We start from the raw sequence: 23,302 nt of genomic DNA on the forward strand, positions 1-23,302 counted from the left end.
GCTCGAGAGCCACACGTTCGCCACCGCTGATTTAGGGCATGACATTTCCCACTTTTACACTTTTGAACTATGCTATTCCAACTTTGCTTCAGAGATGCAAACCACTGTGATGAAAATGGAGGAAAAAAACAAAAGCAAAGAAAGAAAAATATCTTTTTTTTCTTTTTAAAGCCCACTTGCTTGATGTTTACAACGTGTCAACACGGAGACGCCGTGGAATTAATGTCGTGGCCTCGTTCCATCTAATAAACGTAATTTGCAAATAAGAACTGTGTCAAATACTTTTTTATTATGATCACAAAAACACAAACACAAGTGAATTATCTGCCTCGGCCCCTGCCATAATATACACATAGTTAAAGGAATACCTCACTATTGTTCGTATTTTTTTCTTTAAAGAAACAATAACTTTTAATTAATTAACCCCCAAAAAATAACACACAAAGTTCCACAAGATGGCGACAAAAACACTGTTTATTGCTTTGATTTAATCGTAAAAACGTTAAATATCCGAGACTTTTAACACATCAGCCCGCAATTATGCAGGGATTAACTGTTCTTGTGAATTATTTGCTTGACAATCGAAGAAATGAAGTCGCCGTTGTCTGAAAAATTCATTCCCTCGGCAGCTAATAAAAGATGGCAGATAACGGCAACGTTTTATTAAGATCCTAATGGTTCTAATGATAGCAAAGATGGAGAGGGCCGACCATCATTTGAAAAATCAGCTGAAAGTCGCCTTTTTTTGCTTCACGTCATTACTATGATATCTTCCTTTTATATTAGGTGCAGTCTCGCTTCTATGATTAAAATAAAACATTTATTCAACATCATAGTGACTTTTGTTAGGCTTGTCACGCTTTTTTTCATGTGAAAAAGAGAAGAAAACAGCATTGTCTAGTGGTTGTATTCAAAACTACATCACCCTATCAGATAGCTTTTTCAAGGTTTATACGTACTATATTTAGCCAATATTTGACGTCTGCGGATCCAAATAACAGAATGATTATGTAATTTTTTTTTAAAAAAAAATTCTACATCTAATTACATGCTTGTTAACAACATTTAAAACGTGTATAACCTACAAATGTAGACTTAAAAAAATGAGAAATGACAATCAAAATACTTTTACTATTTGCATATATTCTGCACCTTGGTTGTCTTTTAGGCTAGTTTCTTTACATTTACTTTATGAAATTATTGACCAAAGGACTTTAAGATTGAGAAATTCCAAGTGTTATTTCTAAATATATATTTTAATGAGTTTATCAGTTCAGAAAATAGTTGCATTTTTTTTCACAATTTATATATACTTGTGCACACCTCACAAAATGTTTTAATGCATAATAAACAAATAAACATTGTATAAGGCCATATGAAAAGAAAAATACATTTGACCAACACATTTTAATTTAAAAAAAATCGTGAATAAAGAACAAATTGAATTTCACTTTTCACTGTAAGGGATGTTAGAGATACTGTAAAACATTGCACATTCTTTAAATCTTGTCACTTTCGTGCACTACATTCTGGCAACATCCAGGTTACCTGTCAATGCCACCTCTCCCAGTTCAAATGGATTGGACTTCTATCCCCCGTAAATGTGAAAAATGCATGACCTTGACCAAATAATAGCGGTAGAAAGGCAAAGCATTATTATTATCATTCTCTCCATCCCTATTATAGTGTTACTTCTCTTCCATCCCCAGAATAGACGGACTACATGCGGATGCATAATTGAGTCGAAATTGAGTGAGCGTCCAAGTCAAGGAAAATGGAGAATGTATAGAGGGATTAATGTGGGGGGCTTTTTCCAAGGAAACCATCATTTTAATGAAGTGAACTGGACGTATAAAAAAAAGATGTCAATGTTTTATTGCAGTTAAATTGCGTGTGAAGTCCCTTTAAAAAATGTGACAGGATTATTAGCTTCATTTGCTCCACTTGTTGCTTTTATGAGCATTAAAGAATTAAAGTAAAGATTTGTGACGGTAAATTACACTCCTAATTGATAAATATTTTACTATAACCTTTGTATGTGGGGTGAGTTATTCAATTATGGATAAGGACGACGAGCAGCTTTCACTAAAAGCATGTTTGTTTTTTTGCTAAAAAAGTACAGACACTCCTCAATTTACGAACGCAATTGGTTCCGAGCGATTGTTCATAAGTTGAATTTGTTTGTAAGTTGATTTAGTGCTATATTTTGTATTATAATTTATGTTTAAGGCCTAAGTAAGTATATTGAAGGTTTATATAAGTGCATTTGTATGTTTAAGGCTTGTATAAGTAACACGCATTGGTTTGTACTGAAAAAAAAAACATTTAATAAAATGGAGAGAATATGTACAGTACTGTAGAGAGAGAGCTAGATTTATGTATTAGAAACTGGCCAAAAGAAGCGACCTAATGACGATTGCACAGTTTTCTTCTTTTTTTCATCATAAATGATGCAGTAGCACTGTATGGCATCATTCAATTGATTTGCAAACTTTGTGCAACGTTCAATATTTGGGTCCTGCTGCTCGATCTTTCTGTTTATAAATGGTACTGAATGTGCAACGCTCACCACTTTCTGACGCGCATCAAGCTTCGTTATTATTGCCACTCGTTTCAAATGAAATGGCTTGCCTCTTCCTTCCAACTCCCTCAATAGAAGCCTTTAGCTTTTTACCAACCATATTCAATATTGGATGCATGAGATATTTAATGATACAAATGAAAAAGGTTCTTTGCACACTGGAGATACATTCACGCACTTCTTCTTCGTTGCAATGCGGAAGGTAGATGCTGGGTGAGCTGAGCTCTCACAGCGCCAGGCGTCGGTATTAGCGGCGGAAAGAAGTACTACTCCGAAAAAGACGCGTAATACAAAATTGGACTTGCGAACATTTTTGGACTTAAACGCAATTTGCAGACATGTTCGTATGTACCGTTGTTCGTAAGTTGAATGTTCGTAAGTAGGGGAGCGTCTGTATTACTACAAGCATGAAGTAGAAGTACTATAAATAGTCCTACGACGCCATCTCGTGATCAATGAGAACTTTAACTCATCTTTTGGAGGGAGTTGATTTTTTTTTTTAAATTACGAAATGAGTTTAAATAAAAGCATTTGTTTATTATTGTTTTCCTCGACCACTGAAAGGAAAAAAAACTGAATTACGTCACGCGATATCGGGATGGCGTTGTCATTTTAACTTCCGTATTCAGCAAAATAAAACAACACAAACAACAAAGTCAACGAAAATAATCTTGCCTGTTTTTGTCTCTGGCGAAGAAATTATATTAAACTATATTATACTAGAAACTATTAATTAATATTTGATTCGAAAAAGTGAGCTGAACCACTTTTTGCAAGGTGGTGAATCCCCTCGTCAAACTATGAACCCATCAACGTAAAAGTCAAAAGTATCCATTATTTCACCACATCATTTAAAACGATAAACTTATAGTATTTCCAACAAAACGTGACTTTCGTCATATTTTATGAGACACTGAACCAGTGTCTTCATACGTCCTTCTTAAATTAAAATCCCCCCCCCCCCCTGCACTGAACTTGGTTTGTCCCGCAGGAGCAAAAACTCCCGCTTCAAATGAATGACTCTCAGTCTCAATTGTGATAGTTGAATGAGTCGTCTTTATTGAGAAGAACACAAGTCTCGGCAGTTCAACCTAACACACATCCATAAGTGCATTCTCACACGCAAACACACACGCACGCACGCACACACACACAAACAATCCCTTTCCTCCGATCACAGGAAGTGACGTGCGAGCGGGCAGCATCAAGAGTGAGGTGAGATCCGTGCTGCTTTGGTAAGGCCGTCTTTCCCCTGCGCCTTACTTTCAGTTTTATTTCCTCTTTTTTTTTTTTTTTTTTTTTACAAGTGGTCCAGTGGATGCATCCCAATCCTGCCACCCTGCCAACCCGGCGACCATTGGTCCCTCCCTCCCGCCGTGGGTCGTCTCAAGAAAGAGTCGTACTCCGCTCCGGGGCCCCGACGGGCGGCCTTTGCCCATTTCTTCATTTTTTTTTTGTTGTTTTCTTTTTTTTTAATCTGTGGGTCCTTTAACGTCTTTTAGGCACGCGGGCGTTCTCACGCGGTGGCGTTGCGTGGCGTGCCGTTGAGCGCCACCACGGCCTTGATGCGCGTGGGCGAACCCACGGGCTGCGTCCCGAGCGGGCGCTGCGTGGACACGCCCACCTCGAAGACTTCGTGGATGGCCTTGCGGAAACAGTGGAAGTTGTAGTCGATCAAGCCTGACCAGGTGGTGGGAAGCGGGGAGAAGAAACCTTGGTTCAATCTTGGCGGACCACCGACCACGCCCATGAGATTTGCCTCGCTTCAAAAATGTATTTAAAATTTATAATAAAATGTATCTATTTTATCCAATTCAGTTAGAAATGTCTTTTTTCTTTTTAACGGCAGTTGAAAAACACTACAATGTTTGGCTTATATTGCGTGAATGTTGATAGAAATTTAATTATATATAAATAGAAATGTTATTTTGAAATTCCTTATTTTGATTTTTTGGAGAGCATAAATTTAAAATGTGTTTTTTTCTATATTGAAATTCAATTTTAAAACCAATATAAAGCAAATAAACAAAAAAACTAAAATGTTCTACATGCTTGGATTTAATTTGTAATGAAATGAAAGTATTTTATTCTATTAATGAATTGTAACTTCCTTACAAAACAAGTTGAAATTGATATAACTTTACTAGTAATCAAAGACCATTGGAAATAACGTATTTTATTCTGTATTATATTGTTTGATGTAATGTTATGGTAAAAATATTTCAAAACCATTTGATATTTATAATTACATTTTTTAAATATTAAGGACTGTCATTTTATTTGACCTCACTTGATTCCATTAAACTAGATCTTAAGATAATGAAAAACAATTGTACTTTTATCTATACGCATGTTTAATAATCTAGGTCAATTTTAGGGAAATAAATAGTTGATTTGCCATTATAATCGAATTTGATTTCCCAAACCCAATTTTTCCCTCCCGGCGACCAACTTTGCCTCGGAGCTCCAGCCCCTGATTGGCTGAAATAAGTTACCTTTGCGCTCAAAGCTTTCTTCTCGGAGAATGCAGACGAGCGCCAAGAACTTGGTCACCTCCTTCAGGTAGAGCACGGTGGTGTTGTTTAGTTTGATAATGGCCATGGACTCCTTGTCGTAAGCGCTGCCGCTGCCGTCCTCTCTCAGACTGCGGGAGAGGGAAGAAAAAAAATCCAGTTTTACCACGGAGCGGTCTGACGTAGGGCCAGTGGGCCGGAAGCGGCCCGCCGCTAGGACCAATCTGGCCCAGGGTGGCGGCCAGCGAGTTGTTCATTCATTTTCTGAACCACTTTATTCTCAGTAGGGTCGCTGGGGGTGCTGGAACCTATTCCAGCTGACTTCAGGCCAGAGGCGGTGGCCAGCCAATCGCAGAGCATTAGGAAACAGAGAACCATTCACGCTCACGCTAATACCTAGGGGCAATTTAGAGTGTCCAATCATCTTACCATGCATGTTTTTGGAATGTGGGGGGAAACTGGAGTACCAGAAGAAAACCCACGCAGGCCCGGGTAGAATATGCAAACTCCATACAGGTGGACCGACCTGGATTTGAACCCAGGACCCCAGAGCTGTTAGGCCGACGTGCTAACCACGTGCACCACCGGACCGCCAATTAAAAAATAATGGTGGAGGAGTGGTTAGCACGTCACCCTTTCAGTTCTGGGATCCTAGGTTCGATCCCAGGCGGGTCCTCACTGTCTGGACTTTGCATGTTCTCCCTGGGCTTGCGTGGGTTTTCTCCGGGTACTCGGGTTTCCTCCCATACTCCAAAAACATGCATTGCTAGGCTAGCTGGCTAACACTAGGAATGAGCATGAGCGTGAATGGTTATCCGTCTCGATTCAGGGTGTCTCCGGTCAGCTGGGATAGGCTCCGGCACCCCCCACGACCCTTGTGAGGATAAGCTGGATAGGATAAAACTGTTGGAATGCAATTGTCGTCAGGAACGTCTCACCCGTAGATGCAGGAGACGTCGATGACCACGTCGATCATGTCGCAGCACAGCTCGTACGACTGCATGTCCACCGGCGAGCTGTCGGTGGCGATGTAGATTTTGCTCACCACGTCGAACAGGAAGGCTTTCTCGATCCCTGAATTCTAAAGACGGAAGGAAGTTTCAAGGCCGAGCGCCCGAGCAGAAGTCAGTCGGTCGATTTCCCCTCACGGAAATGAAGATGTTGAGGAGGTTCTCCAGCGTGGGCAGCTGCGGGATGAGTTTCTGCACCACCTTGCTGAAGGCCTCGAAGATGGAGTGGTCGTAGATGCTCGTCAAGTAGAAGCTAGACCGCAAAATCAGATTGCAAGTGACTAAAAACAGGAAGTGGGGACGCGGTGCGATGCTAGCTTCCTGGAAAAAGGAGATGAGGGGACGGTCACGAGGCAAACGTGGTATTTTCTTCTTGGATTTTCATTAGAAGGCACACGAGGAATGTAGCGCCTTAATGTGGTTGCCTGATGAAAAGCTACAACACCCTTCGAATTTTGCTTTTTTTGACGGCAAAAACAACAATCTTTTATTCTGACCAGATTATGCTAAAAAAAAATAATGGAATTAAATCAAATCAAAATAAAGATATCATCTCTAAAGTGATTTTTCAGACAATCTTTGGCCGGCATGGACAGCGTTAGCTAGCAGAATATGTTTGAAATAGGATAGCGAAACGACGATTCCATTTTGGGGTAGATAGGTTAAAGGTCACAGAGGTCAGAGACAGGTCAAGAATCAAATTTACAGAATATGCTTGTGATATGTTGTCAAAGTTTTACCTCAGATGGAGTTTTTCCAAGCTGGCGTCGGCCAGATCGTCGTTAGCCCGTTGATGGATGTCCCGTTGAGTTTCGATCTTGTGGTCGTCCGATAAACCGTCCACTTTGTGGATGAACACCTCGAAGTTAATCTCAGGGTTGACCCGGTACGCCCGCGACACGGTGAGGTGAAGTCGGCCCAGCGCCTCCACGTAGTCGTCCTGGGAACAAACGCAGACCCAAAGTTGTGAAACCCGTCACAAAAGCTGAGTGGAGGATGACTAACCTGAGCGTCGATGACAAATATGAGGGCGCCGGTTCCTCTGAAGATCATCTCGTAGTCAAAGGTGGGATCGAAAAAGTCCACCTGGCCCGGAAAGTCCCAAATCTGGAAATTGACGAAGGAGCTGCTGGAGATGTCGTCCTTGTAGATCTTGTTGGTGCTCTCCAGAAATAAGGTTTCGTTGGGTGACATTTTATGGAACACCACCTGAAAAGCACAAAATGCATGCATTCATTCATCTTCTGTTTTCTTATGTTACCGATCCAATAAAATTCAGATTGATCTGCTTTTATTTGCAAGTAGTCAACATTACAGGGCCATTGAGAAGAACTACAATTATCTTAGTGAGAATTCCCTTGAATCCTTTAGTGGATCGGCTCGGTGTTGCCCTGCATCTCAATCACTTATTTTGGTGTTATTGTCTTTTTGCGTTCATGCTCCATGTTAGCCTCTATTGCTAACATACTGAAAACATGTTTCCCCGTCATCCTTTTCTTCTCCTGAGCGTTGGTCTGGAACTAGCGTTCATCTGGCAACAGCGCCCCTGTTCTACGTGGTGGTCGGGTGGTGTGATTGCAGTCTAAAATCATCGAACTGTTTTTAAAATTTTCGTTGGCAAAAATTATTCACGATAATTATCATTATCATTTTATTGCCCAGCTCTTGTCATCATAAAAAAACCTAAGTGCGCCGACAAACAAAATAGTCAGCTAGCATGGGGGAAAAAAACTCATGTTGGCAGCAGTGCGCGAGTTCTTCAAGCCGCAGGAGCGGTGAAGCAGCAAAAAGCCACGTCACATGTTTGCGGGGCCTACTCAAAGCTGATTAGCCGAAACAAACTGTGTGCCGCTTGGGTTGAAAGTCTTCATATCGCACTTCGCCATTTTGAAGACTTGATCGTATCAAACAACGGTAATGCTCTAAATTTGTCAAGTGTGATTAAATTCTACACTGCAGATGCCTGAAATAGCGTCCCCAGATTTTAGAGACAATTTAGCATCATCCGGTCCATGCCAAGAACATCCACTCTATTAAATGACCACTGCGCCACAATTAAATTAAGGTTGCGGCTCAAAGCGCTACTTTCTCGCCACTTGGGAAAATGAACGAAACAGGTGGTTCCAAATTACCATGACGATGACATTTAGCTTCGCCAAGACAATCGTGATAACTGCAACGCTAAAATTTAGGATAGAAAACATGCATGAATCACATGAGTGCGTCATAATTTATCATGTGATCTTTTTTTCTATGACGATACGAGATATTGATTCTTTGAGCAACAATGTTATATTTTTGTATTTAAACAAATCTGAAACAATTTGATTTAAGGGCCTTCTATTGATTTTATATTTAACACACGCCACGAGCATTGCTGTTTTAGAGAATTTGGTTGTTGAACATTTTCAGATATCTCAATGAATTCTTTTAACGAAATGGCAAATATAAAATAGGACAACGGTGACCTTTTACATGTCAATCAAGTGAACCAGTTTGTTGCGTAAACAATCAATGTAATTGACTTTTGCTCCTATGCAAAGAAAAAAAACTCATCTTAAATCTGAAATGCATTCAAAGTGAAGAAAGTTAGATGCAAAGTACAATATAAAATGTATATGTATGTATGTGTATGTATATACAATAACAATAAAGCTTTCAATTCAATACGTACAATCTATTCTCTATGCACCTGTATGTTATGAAAACTTCAATCCTACACGACTTCACTTATTGTCAGTTATGGTGGCGCTACAAGGAGGAAAAGGGGGCATTTTGTGGGGTTAAACTCGGTGTCAAAAGTTTGAAAAGCAGTATCTAAGAAGGGTCAGGCGTACTGTTCAATACCCCTCAAGTCACATGACGTTATGTCCACATAATCAGAGTGATGCACTGAGTGCCTGTGTCCGACTGGTTAATCATTCATAGCCTCACTTCCCTCGAAGAGACAGAACTTAGCTTAGCATTGTGGCTAGCTTGCAGCTAATAATACTTGGTTATGTGATATTTACAACTCCGGGCTAAGCACGGAGCTAGCTGTCGGCTAGCAAACCTTCTGTATCGATGACTTGCCACTTCGCCTCAGCCCCATGAGCAGAATCCTCGGCTTGCTGTCGGACGGCGCCGGGCTGTCCTCAATGTCCGCCTCCTCTTCCTCGCCATAGCCGAAGTCTTTGGGGAAGGAGTCGGCCACCCCGTAGCTGCCGGCCAGCTGCTCCACCTCGTACTGGATCGACATTTTGGGCCAAAAGCGACGGTCGCCTTACCCCCCGGGTGGTATCCCCTCTGGTATCCCCCCGCCCTCTTCCCGGGCCCCGAGCCAACCTTCACTTGTCGGCCACCACGGGAATGAGCTCAAGTGTAGCCGAGAAAATGGTGCGCCTGCCGGGCCATGCCATTAAAGCTCCATTTGGCTCGTGTCGGAGCCCACACGTTTCTTACGGATTCCCTCTCCGTTGAAAAAAATAAAAAAATAAAAAAAAAACAATGCATGATGTCCCGCCCTTCCATTCTCTGATTGGATAACTGGTCCCTAATGATAATTATGATTGGTCTGTAGGAGGTGCCACTCAACAGTTGAACCTCGTCACTGTCACCTGACTTGTTTCGTGACTTGCCAACTGCTGAACAGTCACCAAAAAAAGCGTTCTTCTCCCAAAAGATTATGTTCGTATATTTAATGATAAACTTTATTTAATCGTCATAAACACAATGGTTTATTCTCAGACAAATTAAACGTTGAATTAGAAGGTAACAAGAGGCGGCACCAACAGATGGCGACGACTCGCGGCACGTTCACGGATTCCAAAAACATTGGAAATTGTAAAATTTTGCAATCAAGTCAAATGCGGTTCATGGCACATCCACTGATGATGCGAGGTGTATTGCGTCACTTCCGCCCAATCCAACGGGACGTATAACAGAACCATCGTCATCAATCCTTTTTAGGACAGTATTAAGTTGAAAATTTGCCCTTTGCCACATTTTTTCATCAATAGCAAAATCATTAATTTGCAACTTTAAGGACGTTATTGTCACTATTATGGTGACGTAAGAGAAATGATGTTCCATTTGTTTTGATCTTATGTACAACTCAAGTATCACAACATTCCTCATCTTAAAATACAAACAAGGAATACCACCAGTGCTGTTGAGTACACTTTTAAATTACAAAACACTTTAACAGTCTTGTGGTTTGCATTCTATAACGTTGAATTGCAAACAACGAAATGATTTGGCATTGTTATATGAAGGCAACAGTTCAAACCCCCACCAGATTCGTACCAAACACACAAATAACCCCATCAGCAGTTTGAAAATAATTTAAAGTGGTACCCTTTGACATAGCATACAAAAATAGACCTCTAGATGAATTAGACAGCAGTTAGGTTGAGCAATGGTAACATCTTATGAAAAGATGACCCACCCCTGAGTAGAATTAAGTGATTAGAGCAGCCACTGCTAACAAGTATAACGTTCGAGATCATTAGTTGTGAGGCAAAATGTCACATAATTGGCCCCAAAAATATTCCAGTCCCATTAACGGCGATAAAAAAAAATATTAATAAAAAACTTGCTCACGTTCCTACGAAATGATGTCAAATTAAAGATGGATTCTCCTCGACGCTCTTCAACACGGGTTATAGTACCATAAATAAAACCTTAAGTTCAATGCCACTGCTGATGAAAGCGATCCAATCACGTCGCTCTGTCAGTTTCCTGCTGATTTGTGAGATTGACGCAAGCAGACGTCCAATGAACTGGGAAGGTTGACATTTGTTCATTTTCTGCCATCACTCCCAGTTCAATGACATCCAGTCAGTTAAAAACCTTAATTACAAAAGCAAAATGGCTCCCCGATGTTATGATAAACAGTGTCAACCTATGTTGAAGTGAGCTGAGGGGCTTCATTTGAACCACTGTAGTGCTTCCGTGCCATTTTGCGGCACCCGCGACAACCATTTTTCCCGCTTTGGCAGCATTCAGTTCCAAGTGGGATCGTAGCCGGTCCACCCCGGTGGCGGCGCGAGGTAGACCCGGCGCCCCCGGAAGAAGAGCGCCACCACCCCCTTGTACCCGGTCCTCGGCACGCCGGACTTGAAGTCATCCATGACGCCCAGGTTTTTTGCCAACATTCGGAAGCTCTCCTTGCTGGAGTACTTCAGGCGGAAAGGGCCGGCTCCCTCCAGCGCCCCCCGCTGGAGTTCCTCCAGGGTGACAACGGGGGCGGCGTAGACCGTCTCCGTGAAGGTCTGGTCATACGCGTCTGGTTTCAGGTACGTCAAGTCCAGCTGGGTGAAAGGCACAAATTCCGAGTTGAGCTTGATGAAGCGCAGGTACTTGTCGTAGAACTGGCCCAGGCTGACGCCCTTCCGGCCGAACGTGAGCGTGCGGGAGATCTCGGGGCGCAGGCACTGGCGGCCGCGGCGCTGCTCTGGCCGCCGCATCCAGTCGTCCCAGAAGGAGGCGGGCCAGCGGGGCTCCAGCTCCTCCCACAGCTCCCGCAGGAGCATCCAGCCAAGGCCGGGGAAGAAGTCGGTGCGGTAGAGAAGGGCCGAGGCCGCCGGGTCCACCGCGCCGTCCCGCCCGTTGTCGTTCCACGCCGACACGCACCACAGGCCGGGGTCCGAGCGCAGCAGCGGCAGGGTGGCGCTGAAGTACTCGAAAAAGTCCGGTGCCACCTGGAAGGGGAGAGACGCGTGGAACGCTGGGATTAGTCGATGGCGATAAAGCGGTCAATGGCAGTTAAGGATTTGAATTTTTATTTTTATTTTTTTTAAGTCGACAGTGACCATATTTTCTCGCATATTAGCCACCTCCGCGTATAAGCCGTACCCTTAAAATGGTTGAATTTTACAATTTCCCTCGTATAAGTCGCCCCTTGATTCACCATGTTCACCTCCATATTCATGGTTTAATAGGGAGTGCTAGACAAATTCAAAAAGGAAGTCATGTGAGCAGTACAACCAGGAAGTGTGTCCGTAGCGGTCTAGTTTGTCATCACTAGGTAAGATGGCGGCGCCCTGAGCAAGTTTTCCTGAATTTCATTCATAGACGTCAAAATATATTTTGTTTAGCATTTTATCTGTTTATCTTTTCTCTATTTTGACATAAATGACTGTATCAGTCGCTTTGTTTTGCGTGATGGCGTTTGGTCTTTGTCACCTTGCAGTTTCGTGCATGTCAAGTCTAATTTGTGCGCATATAAGCCATACATCATTTTTTGAGCGACAAATACAGCGTACATGCGAGAAAATACATTATCTCATAAGTTGCATCCCTGCTACCGGGGCCGAAATTGTATTCCGCCACGTACCTCCAAATCATCTTCCACGATGATGACGGCCGAGTACTTGGCGAAGACTTGCTTGAGAGCCCAGTGGTAATGTCTGGCGATCTTGTAGTAGCCCTGAAACTTCTTGTGCTCAGGCGGCGCCTTCACGTCGCCCAGGTCGGGCTGCGCCATGTAAGTCACGTTCTTCCCGTACGAGCGGATCACCTCGGCCGTGTCAGCGTGGCCGCAGTCGTGGCTGACCACGATGGGGAAGCGCTCGGCCGAGGGCCGGTACAAGAGCAATTTGTCCAGGCAACGGCGCACAGTCACACGGTCGCAGGCCATCACCAGGACGGGGACGACCCAATCCGGCGCCGTCGGGTCGGCCTTCTTCTTTGCCCGAGGACGCATGCTTCGGATTTGGGCCAGGATTTTGTTCTGCGCTTCCAGCTCCGCCTCCAGCATCTCGGCCACCCGCACAACTTGGAGCAGCGCGGCCTCGTCGTCGCCGCCCGCTCCGATCGCGTCTTTCTCCAGAACCTTGACCCGCAGGAGCAGAACCAAGATGGCATTCCAGGTGATGAACAGCAAGGCGCAGCCCCCGATCCAAGAACCTCGGTGGCAGCGCATGGCTACGACACAACGAGCCCCGTGCCCGCACAAAAAAATGGAGGCTGCAACCAGATGAAAAAAAAAAACAATAATAGGGCTGGTGCTAACGATTTGCTTTATATCTAGCCATATATATTTTTTCAAAAGCTCACATGGGGCGTTAATCCATTAGTTATCCATTTCGAATCAATCACAGCAAACCAGGCCAGCCCAAATAGATTGGACGTGTATACCCGTCAATGGCAAGCAATGACTTCAGGTGACCAAGAGGAACAACTTACCTTCAACTTTCAATAAATCTTCACCAAATCCCGCGTCACCTGCAGGCAAAAATAAAATAAAATATAAAAATACTTCCAAGACTTCCCAACTTAAAAAGGAAAAACAAATAAACATAGAACTGAATTTGACGAGGTCTACGTGAATTCAAAAATATTTTGAAATTTAAAGTTACGTCCACTATCTTTTTTTATAAATAATTTATTCATACCCAAATGAATATTATACAGAAACAAGCATGACAAGTTCAACTATATCAAGCAGAACAATGAACAAAAAATAATATAGAAATCTTCTTGGGCGCGTTGTCGCCTGAGTGACGTCATTCCCACGCGTCTATAGCAAGTTGACTTAAAAGCTACCCTGTTGCTCCCTTAGGTCAAACAAACGAAACGTTTTGACACTATATCATATTAAAAGGCTGATTTTGTTACATTTGTGCTAACATTTTGGCATGACACACAGAAGACAGATCTTTTCGCGTGTACAAATGTGTGCTTACCCGGAAAATGTCGTCTCCTCTTTTTTGGGCCATTTTTCCTCTCTGCCGCTTCTTCGCGGGGACGTCGCGAAATGTCCCCTTATGACTTTAGCGATTTTTAAACTGTGAAATATTTGAGCTTTGTAGAAAAATAAAAGTTCGACCCCACTTCCTAAGTTCCTACTTCCTGCTTGGAAAGTAGTGCCGAGCATACGCCTCCCGCCTTCCTTTTCACCGTCAGCCCTTGCAAAATACATCCGCTGTAAAAAATAGTTCGAAAAAGTTGCCCCCACCCCCACCGACAACACCATCCCCAAAGAAACAAAAAACTAAATTAAATATAATTTATCTACTACAGTACTAAAACAGTACAGCTAAATGACTAATGAACCCTTATTTGAATGTATTAAAAATGTATTTGGAAACACAACACTAGCTAAATCATAATAATACATAGTCAACTTTAACATGGAGTTATCTCACTATTGCACTAAAATGTTTATTCATTCCCTATTATGCAACAGTTATCTTTATGTTCGTGCTAATGATCGCTTTAATAAATTTGAAGAGTGAGACCTTTTCAGAGTTGACCCACTATTGCAAGGAGATTTATCTGATCTTAGTTTATGATTATTATTTTTTGAACTGGCAACCTAGACAATAAAGTCCAGCTTTTAAAATCGCAGAAGGCACCACTGCACCAACTCTCACATAGACCACTGTTGCACTATACTTTTTTTACGAGTTTAATCAGTTTTTTTTATTTTCTGACGAACCGAAATGACCGGGATCAAAATACTGGACCTCATGTATAGGTTAAAGTGCAAACTAATATATGGTCCAAGTCCAAACTCCATATATTTGACTAGGTGACAATATATGTACGGAAAAATGTTTCACAATGAGTTATTGCCACTTAAACCAATACTAAATGTATAAAACCCTCCTTCAAAATGACTCCAAAATTGTGTTAGCCCATTTTAGTTCCATGAGGCACAATTGCACAAAATGTTTAAAGAGATTTAAGGCACTTTACCGCACACATAACCAGCATTTCAGTCAACGACAAAGATATTTCCTGTTTTGGGGGGATTAGGGGGGTACCTGTTTTTTGAGTGTATTAGTTTCTCGGCATTCCCAGACGAAAAAGTGCTTGCATAGCTTTTGGCTGAATAGATTGAAGTCCAAAATTATGCAAAATACACGAACGGGCTGAGCCACCAGTGTCAAAAACAGCAACGGCACCACCCGTGAAAGTTGTGGACACAAGATAAGCAAAATGGCGCGTCTCATGTTGACGTGGTTTACTGTCAAATGCCACACGCACATGCAAAAGTCAATAAATAAGACGGGGTCACAGTGGGTTCGGGTCAAGGCCTTGGACCGTCAGTCGGGTCCGTTTCTGCGGAACTCGTGTCCGGAATCTTCTGTCTTGATCTGTCAGAAAAGAAGAAGAATAAAAGAGAGCTATAATACCATTATAGGAATGTCAAATAGTAGGAGTTTTTATGCATCTCTAATCATTGATTAGGCAAATATTTTAGGTCTAAAAATATACATACACAGTTTGTAATTATTCTATTTAACTTAAATGGGGCATAATACATTTTGCGTATTGTTTTGTAATGTTTCTGTTATAATATTATTGAACTAATATTGTACTGGTTTGATTCAAATGTTTTAGTATTTGGAATACGTGTATTTTTTTTGCTTAATTTTCTGGTCTTTTTAAATAAAACACTTTTGTTCTACTCGCTTCATATCACGTCTTACAAATGATGGCTAACAAAAACATTTAATAGAAGAAAAAAAGAGGATCTAGTATATTTATAGTTATTTCATCATCGTTATTGTTGGGCGTCACCTTGCGATGGCGCCCCCTGGCGCAAGCGCAGGGCAAGGCCATTCTCCGCCGCACAATGTGGGTCAACAGAAGTTGAAGAGAGCGGCAGGTGCTCCTCACAGTAGCCCGTCTGGCCTCCACGAAAGACGGCGTCACTTCCCCGCACTCGCAAGCCACCCCCGGAGCTCCACCCGTAGCCCCACCCGGACTCTCGCACGCATCTCGGATAAAAACGTTGATTTGACACGGTCGAAACAGCCGAGTAGCAACACCACCGTCGGCACCCCCAGCAGGCCGCCCGGTAGTCCCGTCCAGTCCGCGGGATCCCGCCGCCCGAGCGTCCGCTTCCGGGTCGCCTTCCGGCGGCTCCCTCAGACGCCGCGGCCCGCTGCTCGCCTGGGGCGGGGAGTCGTACCGCACGGCTAGTCCGAACGCCGACAACAATATTTGTCCTCGCGCCGAAGTGGGGTTTCGCTTGCCGGGGGGATTTCTGGTCCAGACGGTCCCGCGACACCGGAGCACCGAAGTGAGGGCCGAGGCGGAGGGAGTCGAAGCCATGGCGGTCGTCGGCGTCCACTCGGGGGGGCTGACTCGTTCAACCTCTGGCCCCCGACGGCGGTTATAGGGGAGGAGGTGGTCGGGGGAGGAGGGGGTCTGACACTGACTGACTGACTGATCTATTTGTTGCAGCCGCTCGGGAAAGCTGACGGGTATCATTTTAATACGGATGCTATAAATATAGAGTACAATAAATTCACAAGGGGATCTATTTATACATTAATTTCCCAACAGTAATGGACTAGCATTAAGTTCGAGGCACGCGGGCCACACGAGTCCTGCCAGATCCTTTTTTGTGGCCCGAAAAAAGTCAATTTTGTAAAATTTCTCGAATGATCAAGATCAAGAAGTACATCAGTTTTTTTTTAAGATTAAATAAACTTTGAACATGAGAATAAAAACTGAATATTTACATTTTCCCTCTTATTAAAAACATTGAAACAGTGAAAGAATATTTTTTGCCCTTTAATTAAAATTAAAAAAAATCCCTTTTTTCTGTTATGAAAAATACAGCCAATTACAAAAGAATTACAGCATTTTATAACTACTTTTAATTATGTTATTCCTAACTCGGTAATCTATTAGTTGCCGATTAATCATCTGAAAGATCCAATAACTATGTGACCCTCCAAAAAGACCAGTTTGACCCGTTTATACTAAAACATAACCATATAAACCCATAAATGTCCAATATTAGTACGATGAGGACTATCAGCTCTCTGCCCCAAAAAATCCAAACAGATTGGACACCTATTTCAACCAGCGCAAGCTCACTGTAAAAATGTAAATTTGTCTCTAAAAAAATGCTCCCTGAATCAAGGGTACGGCTTATATGCGCATAAATTAGACTTGACATGCACAAAACTGCAAGGTGACAACGACCAAACGCCATAACGCTAAAAAATGCGGCCCGTGCGGTCATTTATTTCAAAATAGAGAAAAGATAAACAGATAAAACGCTTAACAAAATTAATTTTGACGTCTATGAAGGAAATTCAAGAAAAAAAAACTATCTTACATGAAATGTGAAAAACTCACTTGTGCCATTTTACCATTCTAATAATTTTCCCTTCGACGTCACACATTTGTACTCCCTATTAAAACCATGAATATGGAAGTGAAAATTGTGAATCGGGGGCGTCTTATACGAGATAAATTGAAAAATTCAACGATTTTAAGGCAATTTTAAGGGTGCGGCTTATACGCGGAGGCGGCTAATACGCAAGAAAAATATGGTACTTGCCTTTTGTTTTTTCTGGTTGGCTCGCTGTCGAAAGTGAAGAATCCGGAAAATGCGTCACTCCAGAAAGCGTCCGACCGGTTTGGGCTGCCTGTAGGGGGAACGAGACAAGAAGAGAGGAACTGGAAATGTACTCTTGGCGTGTTTACGAGACCGCGGGCCACATTCGTCATCTCCCAAAAGAAGAAGAAAAAACTCCAAAAGTGTACGGACGACAAACATGAATTGCAGAAAATTGGACGAGTTTTTTACTGAAAAATACTTTACGGAGTGGTATTATATATACAAGAAGATGTTGGCGTATACACAAGCATAAAATAAACACTGTCATTGCTGTTTTTTGGGCCTGTGACAAACAGATTGCGTGTTTAAGCAACCCTTTAAATACTTGACTTCCTGCAAATAGGGCTGCCAGCGTTCATTCACATTTCAAGAAATCTTTGTTTTTTATTTTGGGAGTTTGTTTTCTTTCAAATATGTGTCTTTTTAATCGTGTATTTGAACATTTTCAAAGTTAAAAGGAGTAAATATCTCGGGTTTTAGATTATTTTTAAAGGAGCGTTTAAAATAAAAGCCTTTAAAAAAAAAAAAAAAGTAAATAGCCCCCCACCCTAAAAAAATTCTAAAATATTTTTGGGGGAAAAAGTTGATTTTTTTGTTTTCATTTTTAAGTAAAAAAACTAAATATTTGTTTGCGTGTGAATGTTTGAAGGCAATTGATTATCTTTATAATTAATTGAAAAGAGATATTTGACCAATATCCATTAAAAAGTACTCATAAAAAACTAACTATTCCCCCCCAAAAATATTTTTGGGGGAATATTTACTGTTTTTTTTATTTAAGAAAAAAAATTACTTTTAATTAAAGAAAACATAAGGAGTAGTCATGTAAATATCTGATATATTAAGGCAATTGATTATAATGAACTACAAATAAATATTTGACAGATATCCAATAAAAATAGAAAGAACCCAGTAAAAGACTAAATATAAAATAATAACAATAAATATGCAAAAAAAAATGGGGGGGGGGGATTTTTTTTGTCATTTTGAATTAAATGTGTGGTGTAAAAAAATCTACTCTTTTACAGAAATTGATTCCTTTTACAATACAAAAGAAATATTTCACAGATAAAAATCTAAACAACCAAATACAAAAAAAACTAAATATTTTTTTTTTTTTTTAAATTGGGGGAAAAAGATTGATTTAATTGTTTTGTCATTTTGAATTAAATGTGTGTGCGTGTAGAAAAAAAACCACTCTTTGACGGCAATTGATTCCCTTTATAAAGAATTAAAAAGACCCAAGTAACACAAAAGTAAAAACACAAATTTTCCATATTATATATATCATAATCTACAATAAATGGGCAGCCCCATTTGACACCTGAAAAAATCCAGCATTTTAAAAAAGGGCTGTGTAAACTTTCCATCACTTCACAGTTGCAGTTTTTCACAATTTTTTGTTTTTTCTCTTCAATCAACAGAGCAAGAAAATATTTAAAAATGTGAGTTTTCAATGTTGACCATTGAATATTTACAAAGGCTATTTCCAGGGTAGAACTTTGTTTTTGTCCAAACGAGGAAACGTACGCGTCCAACTTGTCCGCAAAGGACGCTTTGAATGTATTTCCAACTTTTGACTGAGTTTTCACGTTCCACTCGCCGCTCGCTTCCTTGATTGGGAAAAATGTCGCCGTCCTCGTTGGACTTGATTTCTTTTTGACAAGTGGAAAAAGTGTCCGCGTTAACCAATGGGCTGTCAGAGATGTTGAAATGGGAGGGCTGGCAGCGATGGGGGAAAAAAGGGCTATTGTATGCTAATTGTTTTATTTGAATACGTTTCCGTGTTTGTTTTGGGAAGAATTAAATCAAAAAGTTGATTTAATTTGTTTGTCATTTTTAATTACTAGTAGGTGAAATGACAATTTAATCCATTTTGAATGGCACCATTGGTTGCAGTGTTGGATGGGATCATTCATTCATCCTCACTAGGGTCGCGGGGGGTGCTGGAGCCTATCCCATCTGACTTCAGGCCAGAGGCGGGGGACACCCTGAATCGGTGGCCAGCCAATCGCAGGGCACAACGACACAAACAACCAATCACTCATACCTAGGGGCAAGTTAGAGTGTTAGCCAGCTAGCTTAGCATGCATGTTTTTGGAATGTGGGAAGAAACCGCGGAGTACCTGGAGAAAACCCACCCGGGCCTGGGGGGAACATGCAAACGACACACATGTAGACCGACCTGGATTTGATCCCAGAACCCCAGAGCTGTGAGGCTGCCATGCTAAACACTCATCCACTGGGCCACCTGCATGTGGTCATTTTTTGGGGGATTTCTAAGTTTAGATTTGCAACCATTTGAAAAAAAATAAATCATGAGATACATTTTTTTCCTTCATGCTGAATTTTGAGCGATTGAATCGATTTTTGGGAGAAAAAAAAATAGGGCATGAAAAAAAAAGTACGAACGCCAAGTATAAGCACTCCCAGTTCCAAACAAAGTCTCCTCTCACAGTCCGGCGGGCAAAGAGTTTGGCGGCGACGACGTTTGCGCCGTGCGGTTCCCCGGCGGGGGTCTCGGGGGGGTCGCGTTGGGCACGATGACAAAGGCAAGGATTCCCACCAGCAGGAGCACCAGGGCAATGGTCACCACGGAGGCCACGCTGATGTAGTAGCAGCGATCGGAGCGGAAAAAACGCCGAATGCGCCCGCGCACCCTGTTGGGCGGGCGCCCCACGTCCACCACGGCGGCGGGCCGGCCGCCGTCCTCCACCTCGCGGAGGCCCAGCGTGTCCGCCGCGGGGGCCCGGGTCTTTCGCGGCAAGGTCAGGCCGGCGGCGGCGGCGGAAGAGGAGGAGGCGCCGGCGGTGGCGTTCCCCGGGTTTTTCAGGAGGAGCTTCCCCTTGCTGCGCTTGAATCGGACCGAGCGGGCGCGCCGCATTTCGGGCGGCAGCCTGCCGATGATGTCCTGGTTGTTGTCCAGGCGGGGGAGGTCTTGGCCGTGCGGGATGTCGGTCAGCTCGCGGCACACGGGGCACGACAGCGTCTTGAGCTGCGGCGCGCTCACGTTGATGCGCGCCAGGCACTCCAGGCAGAAGGTGTGCCCGCACGCCAGCAGCTTGGGGGTCTTGAAGATGTTGTCGTAGGAGCAGAAGCAGATGGCGCACTCGGGCTCCTCGCCGTCGTCCCCGGCCGAGGCCTCGGCCTGGGCCGGGCGCCGGTTCTCCTCGCCTCTCCGGCGCCGCTCGCCGGAGTCGGCGCTCCTTCCGCGCCGTTGGCGGTTCTGCCGGCGAGGTTGGGAGGGCTCGCCCGGGCGTCGAGCCCGCTCCGACTCGGTGCTCCTGGACCTGGGCGGCCTGGACGACTTGGGCGGGCGTCGGGTGTCAACGCGGGGTTTGACGTTGGGGGGCAGCCGGGGCTCGCGGCTGCGGTTGCGACGGCTCCGCCGTCTCTCCCGCTCCTCGCTCATGTCGGACGCTCACGCTATCTGCGCACAAGCGTTTGTATGACAGTTTTTTTGTTGCCCTAATGTTTGTTTTTTTCCTTCGTTGCCATTGGTGATTTTGATCAAAATGAAATGAAAATCAAAATCACCAATTTCGTTATACGCAGCTGTGTATGTTGTGTAATTTTGATTGAGGCGGATGGTGACATTTCAAAGGTAAACGGCAGTTCAAAATTGTAATTATCATAAGCACGTTGATTAGCGACGTTACGCAATTTGGCGTCTATGTGACAGCTATTTTTTAATTGGATTCATATTTTGGGATTGTCTATCTGTTTGTCGCACCCCCCTTTTTTTAATACAGATTTTATTTTTTTTAATATTTCATTTATTTTTTCCAAAGAATTGTTTTTGTGGTCAGATCTTGTAGTATTTTTTAAATTATATTTTATATAAACATTTTCATGCAATACATTTGTCAAATGTGATTAGAACAACCTTGGCCTTGTTTTTGATTTCTATATTTTCTAATGATGTTATGCCGTTCATTCTAATTATGAATTAAAAAAAAATATCTGAATAGGTTATTTTTTTATCATTTTTGATGGATTTTCAAAAAGTTTCAATATTTGTTCTGATTTTCTATTTTCAAACGCAAATCAGTTGTTTTGTTAAGATGACTTTTTAACCAAACATTGATGTTTTTTCCTTTATTATTAAAAACGTAAATGTAAACATGTAAACCGACAATCGAAAACCAAAATATCTGTCTGTCATATTTGAAATTCCGACTCAATTGAAACCCTGATTTTAATCTTAGCTCATTGGTTGCCATTGACGACAGAGGACGTCCAATCCAAGTGGACTGGCAGTCCAAATGGATTGGACATCTATCACTTTCAAGGGCAGTGAATACGTTTAAAAAACAAGCAAACAAAACCATCTGCCCAGAAACAAAAGAGGATCTTTTGTTTTAGGACATAATGATGTCAAATTGTCAACGAGTAAAAACGTCAAACTGAAGATAAATAAAGAAATACCTAAATACTTGAAATGTAAATCAAGTTACCTGTAGAGGTGGCGTGTCATCACGCAGCCGAGAAAATGGCGAACGGAGCCGCATTGGTTCTTTGATCGCAAGTCTCGCTGCCGTGTCTTGTTTTGTCATTGCGACTGAGCCACGCGGCGCCGCCTTTTCACCCCCCGCGCGCCTGTCAGCCACCTCCGGTCCGACCGGTTCGACCCGCCCGGTCCCGTGTGTACATTTCTGCAAGAGGAAGATGACAGTGACTTTTCAAAATGAGCTAAAACATGACTTTATTTTTTTTTATTAAATATGCGTTCCCATTTTTTAAATTGTTTTTACTGTGCATACTCTCGTTTTTTTAATTGATTTTTTCTCCTTTGAGTTTCATTTTGATATATGAATTTTTATGGATGTACTCTAAATATTCCTCCTTTGTTTTTATTTCTTCATATTTTCAGTGTTTATGTCTATGCCTCTTTTTTAGATATACTGCTTTTTTAAAAATAAAATGTTTAAGTTCCATTTTTATTGCAGTTTTATTGTATTAGTTGGTATTTAGGCTATTTTATGAATTTTTAAAATTCCATTTGTTATCTATTATTCATATATTTAGCAATTTTCTTTTAGATTGCTTTACATTTATTTTCCCCTTCATGAAATGGTATGCATGAATTTCAACCAAATATATATATACACTGAATTAACTTGTTTTTTTAAATATATCCACATGTATATTTCTCCTTTTAAAATTCCTGTGAATAATAAGGTCAAAGGTCACAGGAGAGAAAACAACATTCACAATAACTTGGAATTCACGCCGTTGAGTCATAATAAATAATACTAGTCGTACCTCTAATTATGAATACCTCCCGGTACGAAAATTTCAGGTTACAAAATCCTTCTGAATGTGGATGCATTTCCTGTTTCCGTTTTTTTTAATTGTCCTGGTATTTTATTTGAATTCATCATTTGTGTTCGTGCGCTAACATTAGCTTATTCCTTCCTGTACTGTACTACTCCACGAATAGAACAAGTTTTTGCATACTTGTTATTCATTGAATTACATTCATAAATCATTTTCTTGTAATTTTCTTTCACATTTATGTTTCTCATAACTTTCATACAAAATTTAAAGGCTTGAGTTGATAGTTTTTTGAAGACCGTGGAACGAATGACGAAATTTACATATAAAGTACTGCTCTACTTACAAGATTTCAATTAATTTCGTAAGTAGAGGTACGACTGCATGCCTATTCTTTGAATTTGCTTGCCTAGACAGAAGTCTGGAATCTCTGAATCCTGGTGGGGTGAAACCCGCCAAAAAATGCTCCAATAAAAGAAATCACACTCACCTGGCAGGTTGGTTATTAAATGGGCTTTGATAGGCCAATCCGAGCAAAGGATGTCTTCAGAAGGGGGGAAAAAGGACTCTG

General features: G+C 42.0%; 4 protein-coding genes across 4 annotated transcripts; all 4 read right to left on the bottom strand.

The window, feature by feature from the left end:
• Nucleotides 1-3,614: 3,614 nt before the first annotated feature.
• On the bottom strand, nt 3,615-9,567 carry LOC144073586 (ras-related GTP-binding protein C-like). Its single transcript, XM_077599551.1, has 7 exons — nt 9,157-9,567; nt 7,110-7,313; nt 6,845-7,044; nt 6,243-6,357; nt 6,033-6,175; nt 5,077-5,225; nt 3,615-4,261 (listed from the first exon to the last, which is right to left on the bottom strand). Exons 1-7 carry the CDS (start codon nt 9,340-9,342, stop codon nt 4,098-4,100), a joined length of 1,161 nt encoding a protein of 386 aa, XP_077455677.1. The 5' UTR covers nt 9,343-9,567; the 3' UTR covers nt 3,615-4,097.
• Nucleotides 9,568-9,766: 199 nt separating this feature from the next.
• mgat1a (alpha-1,3-mannosyl-glycoprotein 2-beta-N-acetylglucosaminyltransferase a) lies at nt 9,767-13,985 on the bottom strand. Its single transcript, XM_077599619.1, has 4 exons — nt 13,772-13,985; nt 13,272-13,310; nt 12,421-13,052; nt 9,767-11,785 (listed from the first exon to the last, which is right to left on the bottom strand). The coding sequence occupies exons 3-4, from the start codon at nt 13,006-13,008 to the stop codon at nt 11,087-11,089; spliced, it is 1,287 nt and encodes a 428-aa protein (XP_077455745.1). The 5' UTR covers nt 13,009-13,052; nt 13,272-13,310; nt 13,772-13,985; the 3' UTR covers nt 9,767-11,086.
• Nucleotides 13,986-14,589: 604 nt separating this feature from the next.
• On the bottom strand, nt 14,590-16,325 carry LOC144073343 (uncharacterized). The gene is made up of 2 exons (XM_077599086.1): nt 15,615-16,325; nt 14,590-15,187 (listed from the first exon to the last, which is right to left on the bottom strand). The coding sequence occupies exons 1-2, from the start codon at nt 16,308-16,310 to the stop codon at nt 15,137-15,139; spliced, it is 747 nt and encodes a 248-aa protein (XP_077455212.1). The 5' UTR covers nt 16,311-16,325; the 3' UTR covers nt 14,590-15,136.
• Nucleotides 16,326-19,270: 2,945 nt separating this feature from the next.
• On the bottom strand, nt 19,271-22,056 carry rnf183 (ring finger protein 183). The gene is made up of 2 exons (XM_077598964.1): nt 21,912-22,056; nt 19,271-20,884 (listed from the first exon to the last, which is right to left on the bottom strand). The coding sequence occupies exon 2, from the start codon at nt 20,864-20,866 to the stop codon at nt 19,907-19,909; it is 960 nt and encodes a 319-aa protein (XP_077455090.1). The 5' UTR covers nt 20,867-20,884; nt 21,912-22,056; the 3' UTR covers nt 19,271-19,906.
• Nucleotides 22,057-23,302: the final 1,246 nt, after the last annotated feature.

The sequence above is a fragment of the Stigmatopora argus genome, chromosome 4 (assembly GCF_051989625.1).
Source record: "Stigmatopora argus isolate UIUO_Sarg chromosome 4, RoL_Sarg_1.0, whole genome shotgun sequence".
In the NCBI taxonomy this organism is placed as follows: domain Eukaryota; kingdom Metazoa; phylum Chordata; class Actinopteri; order Syngnathiformes; family Syngnathidae; genus Stigmatopora; species Stigmatopora argus.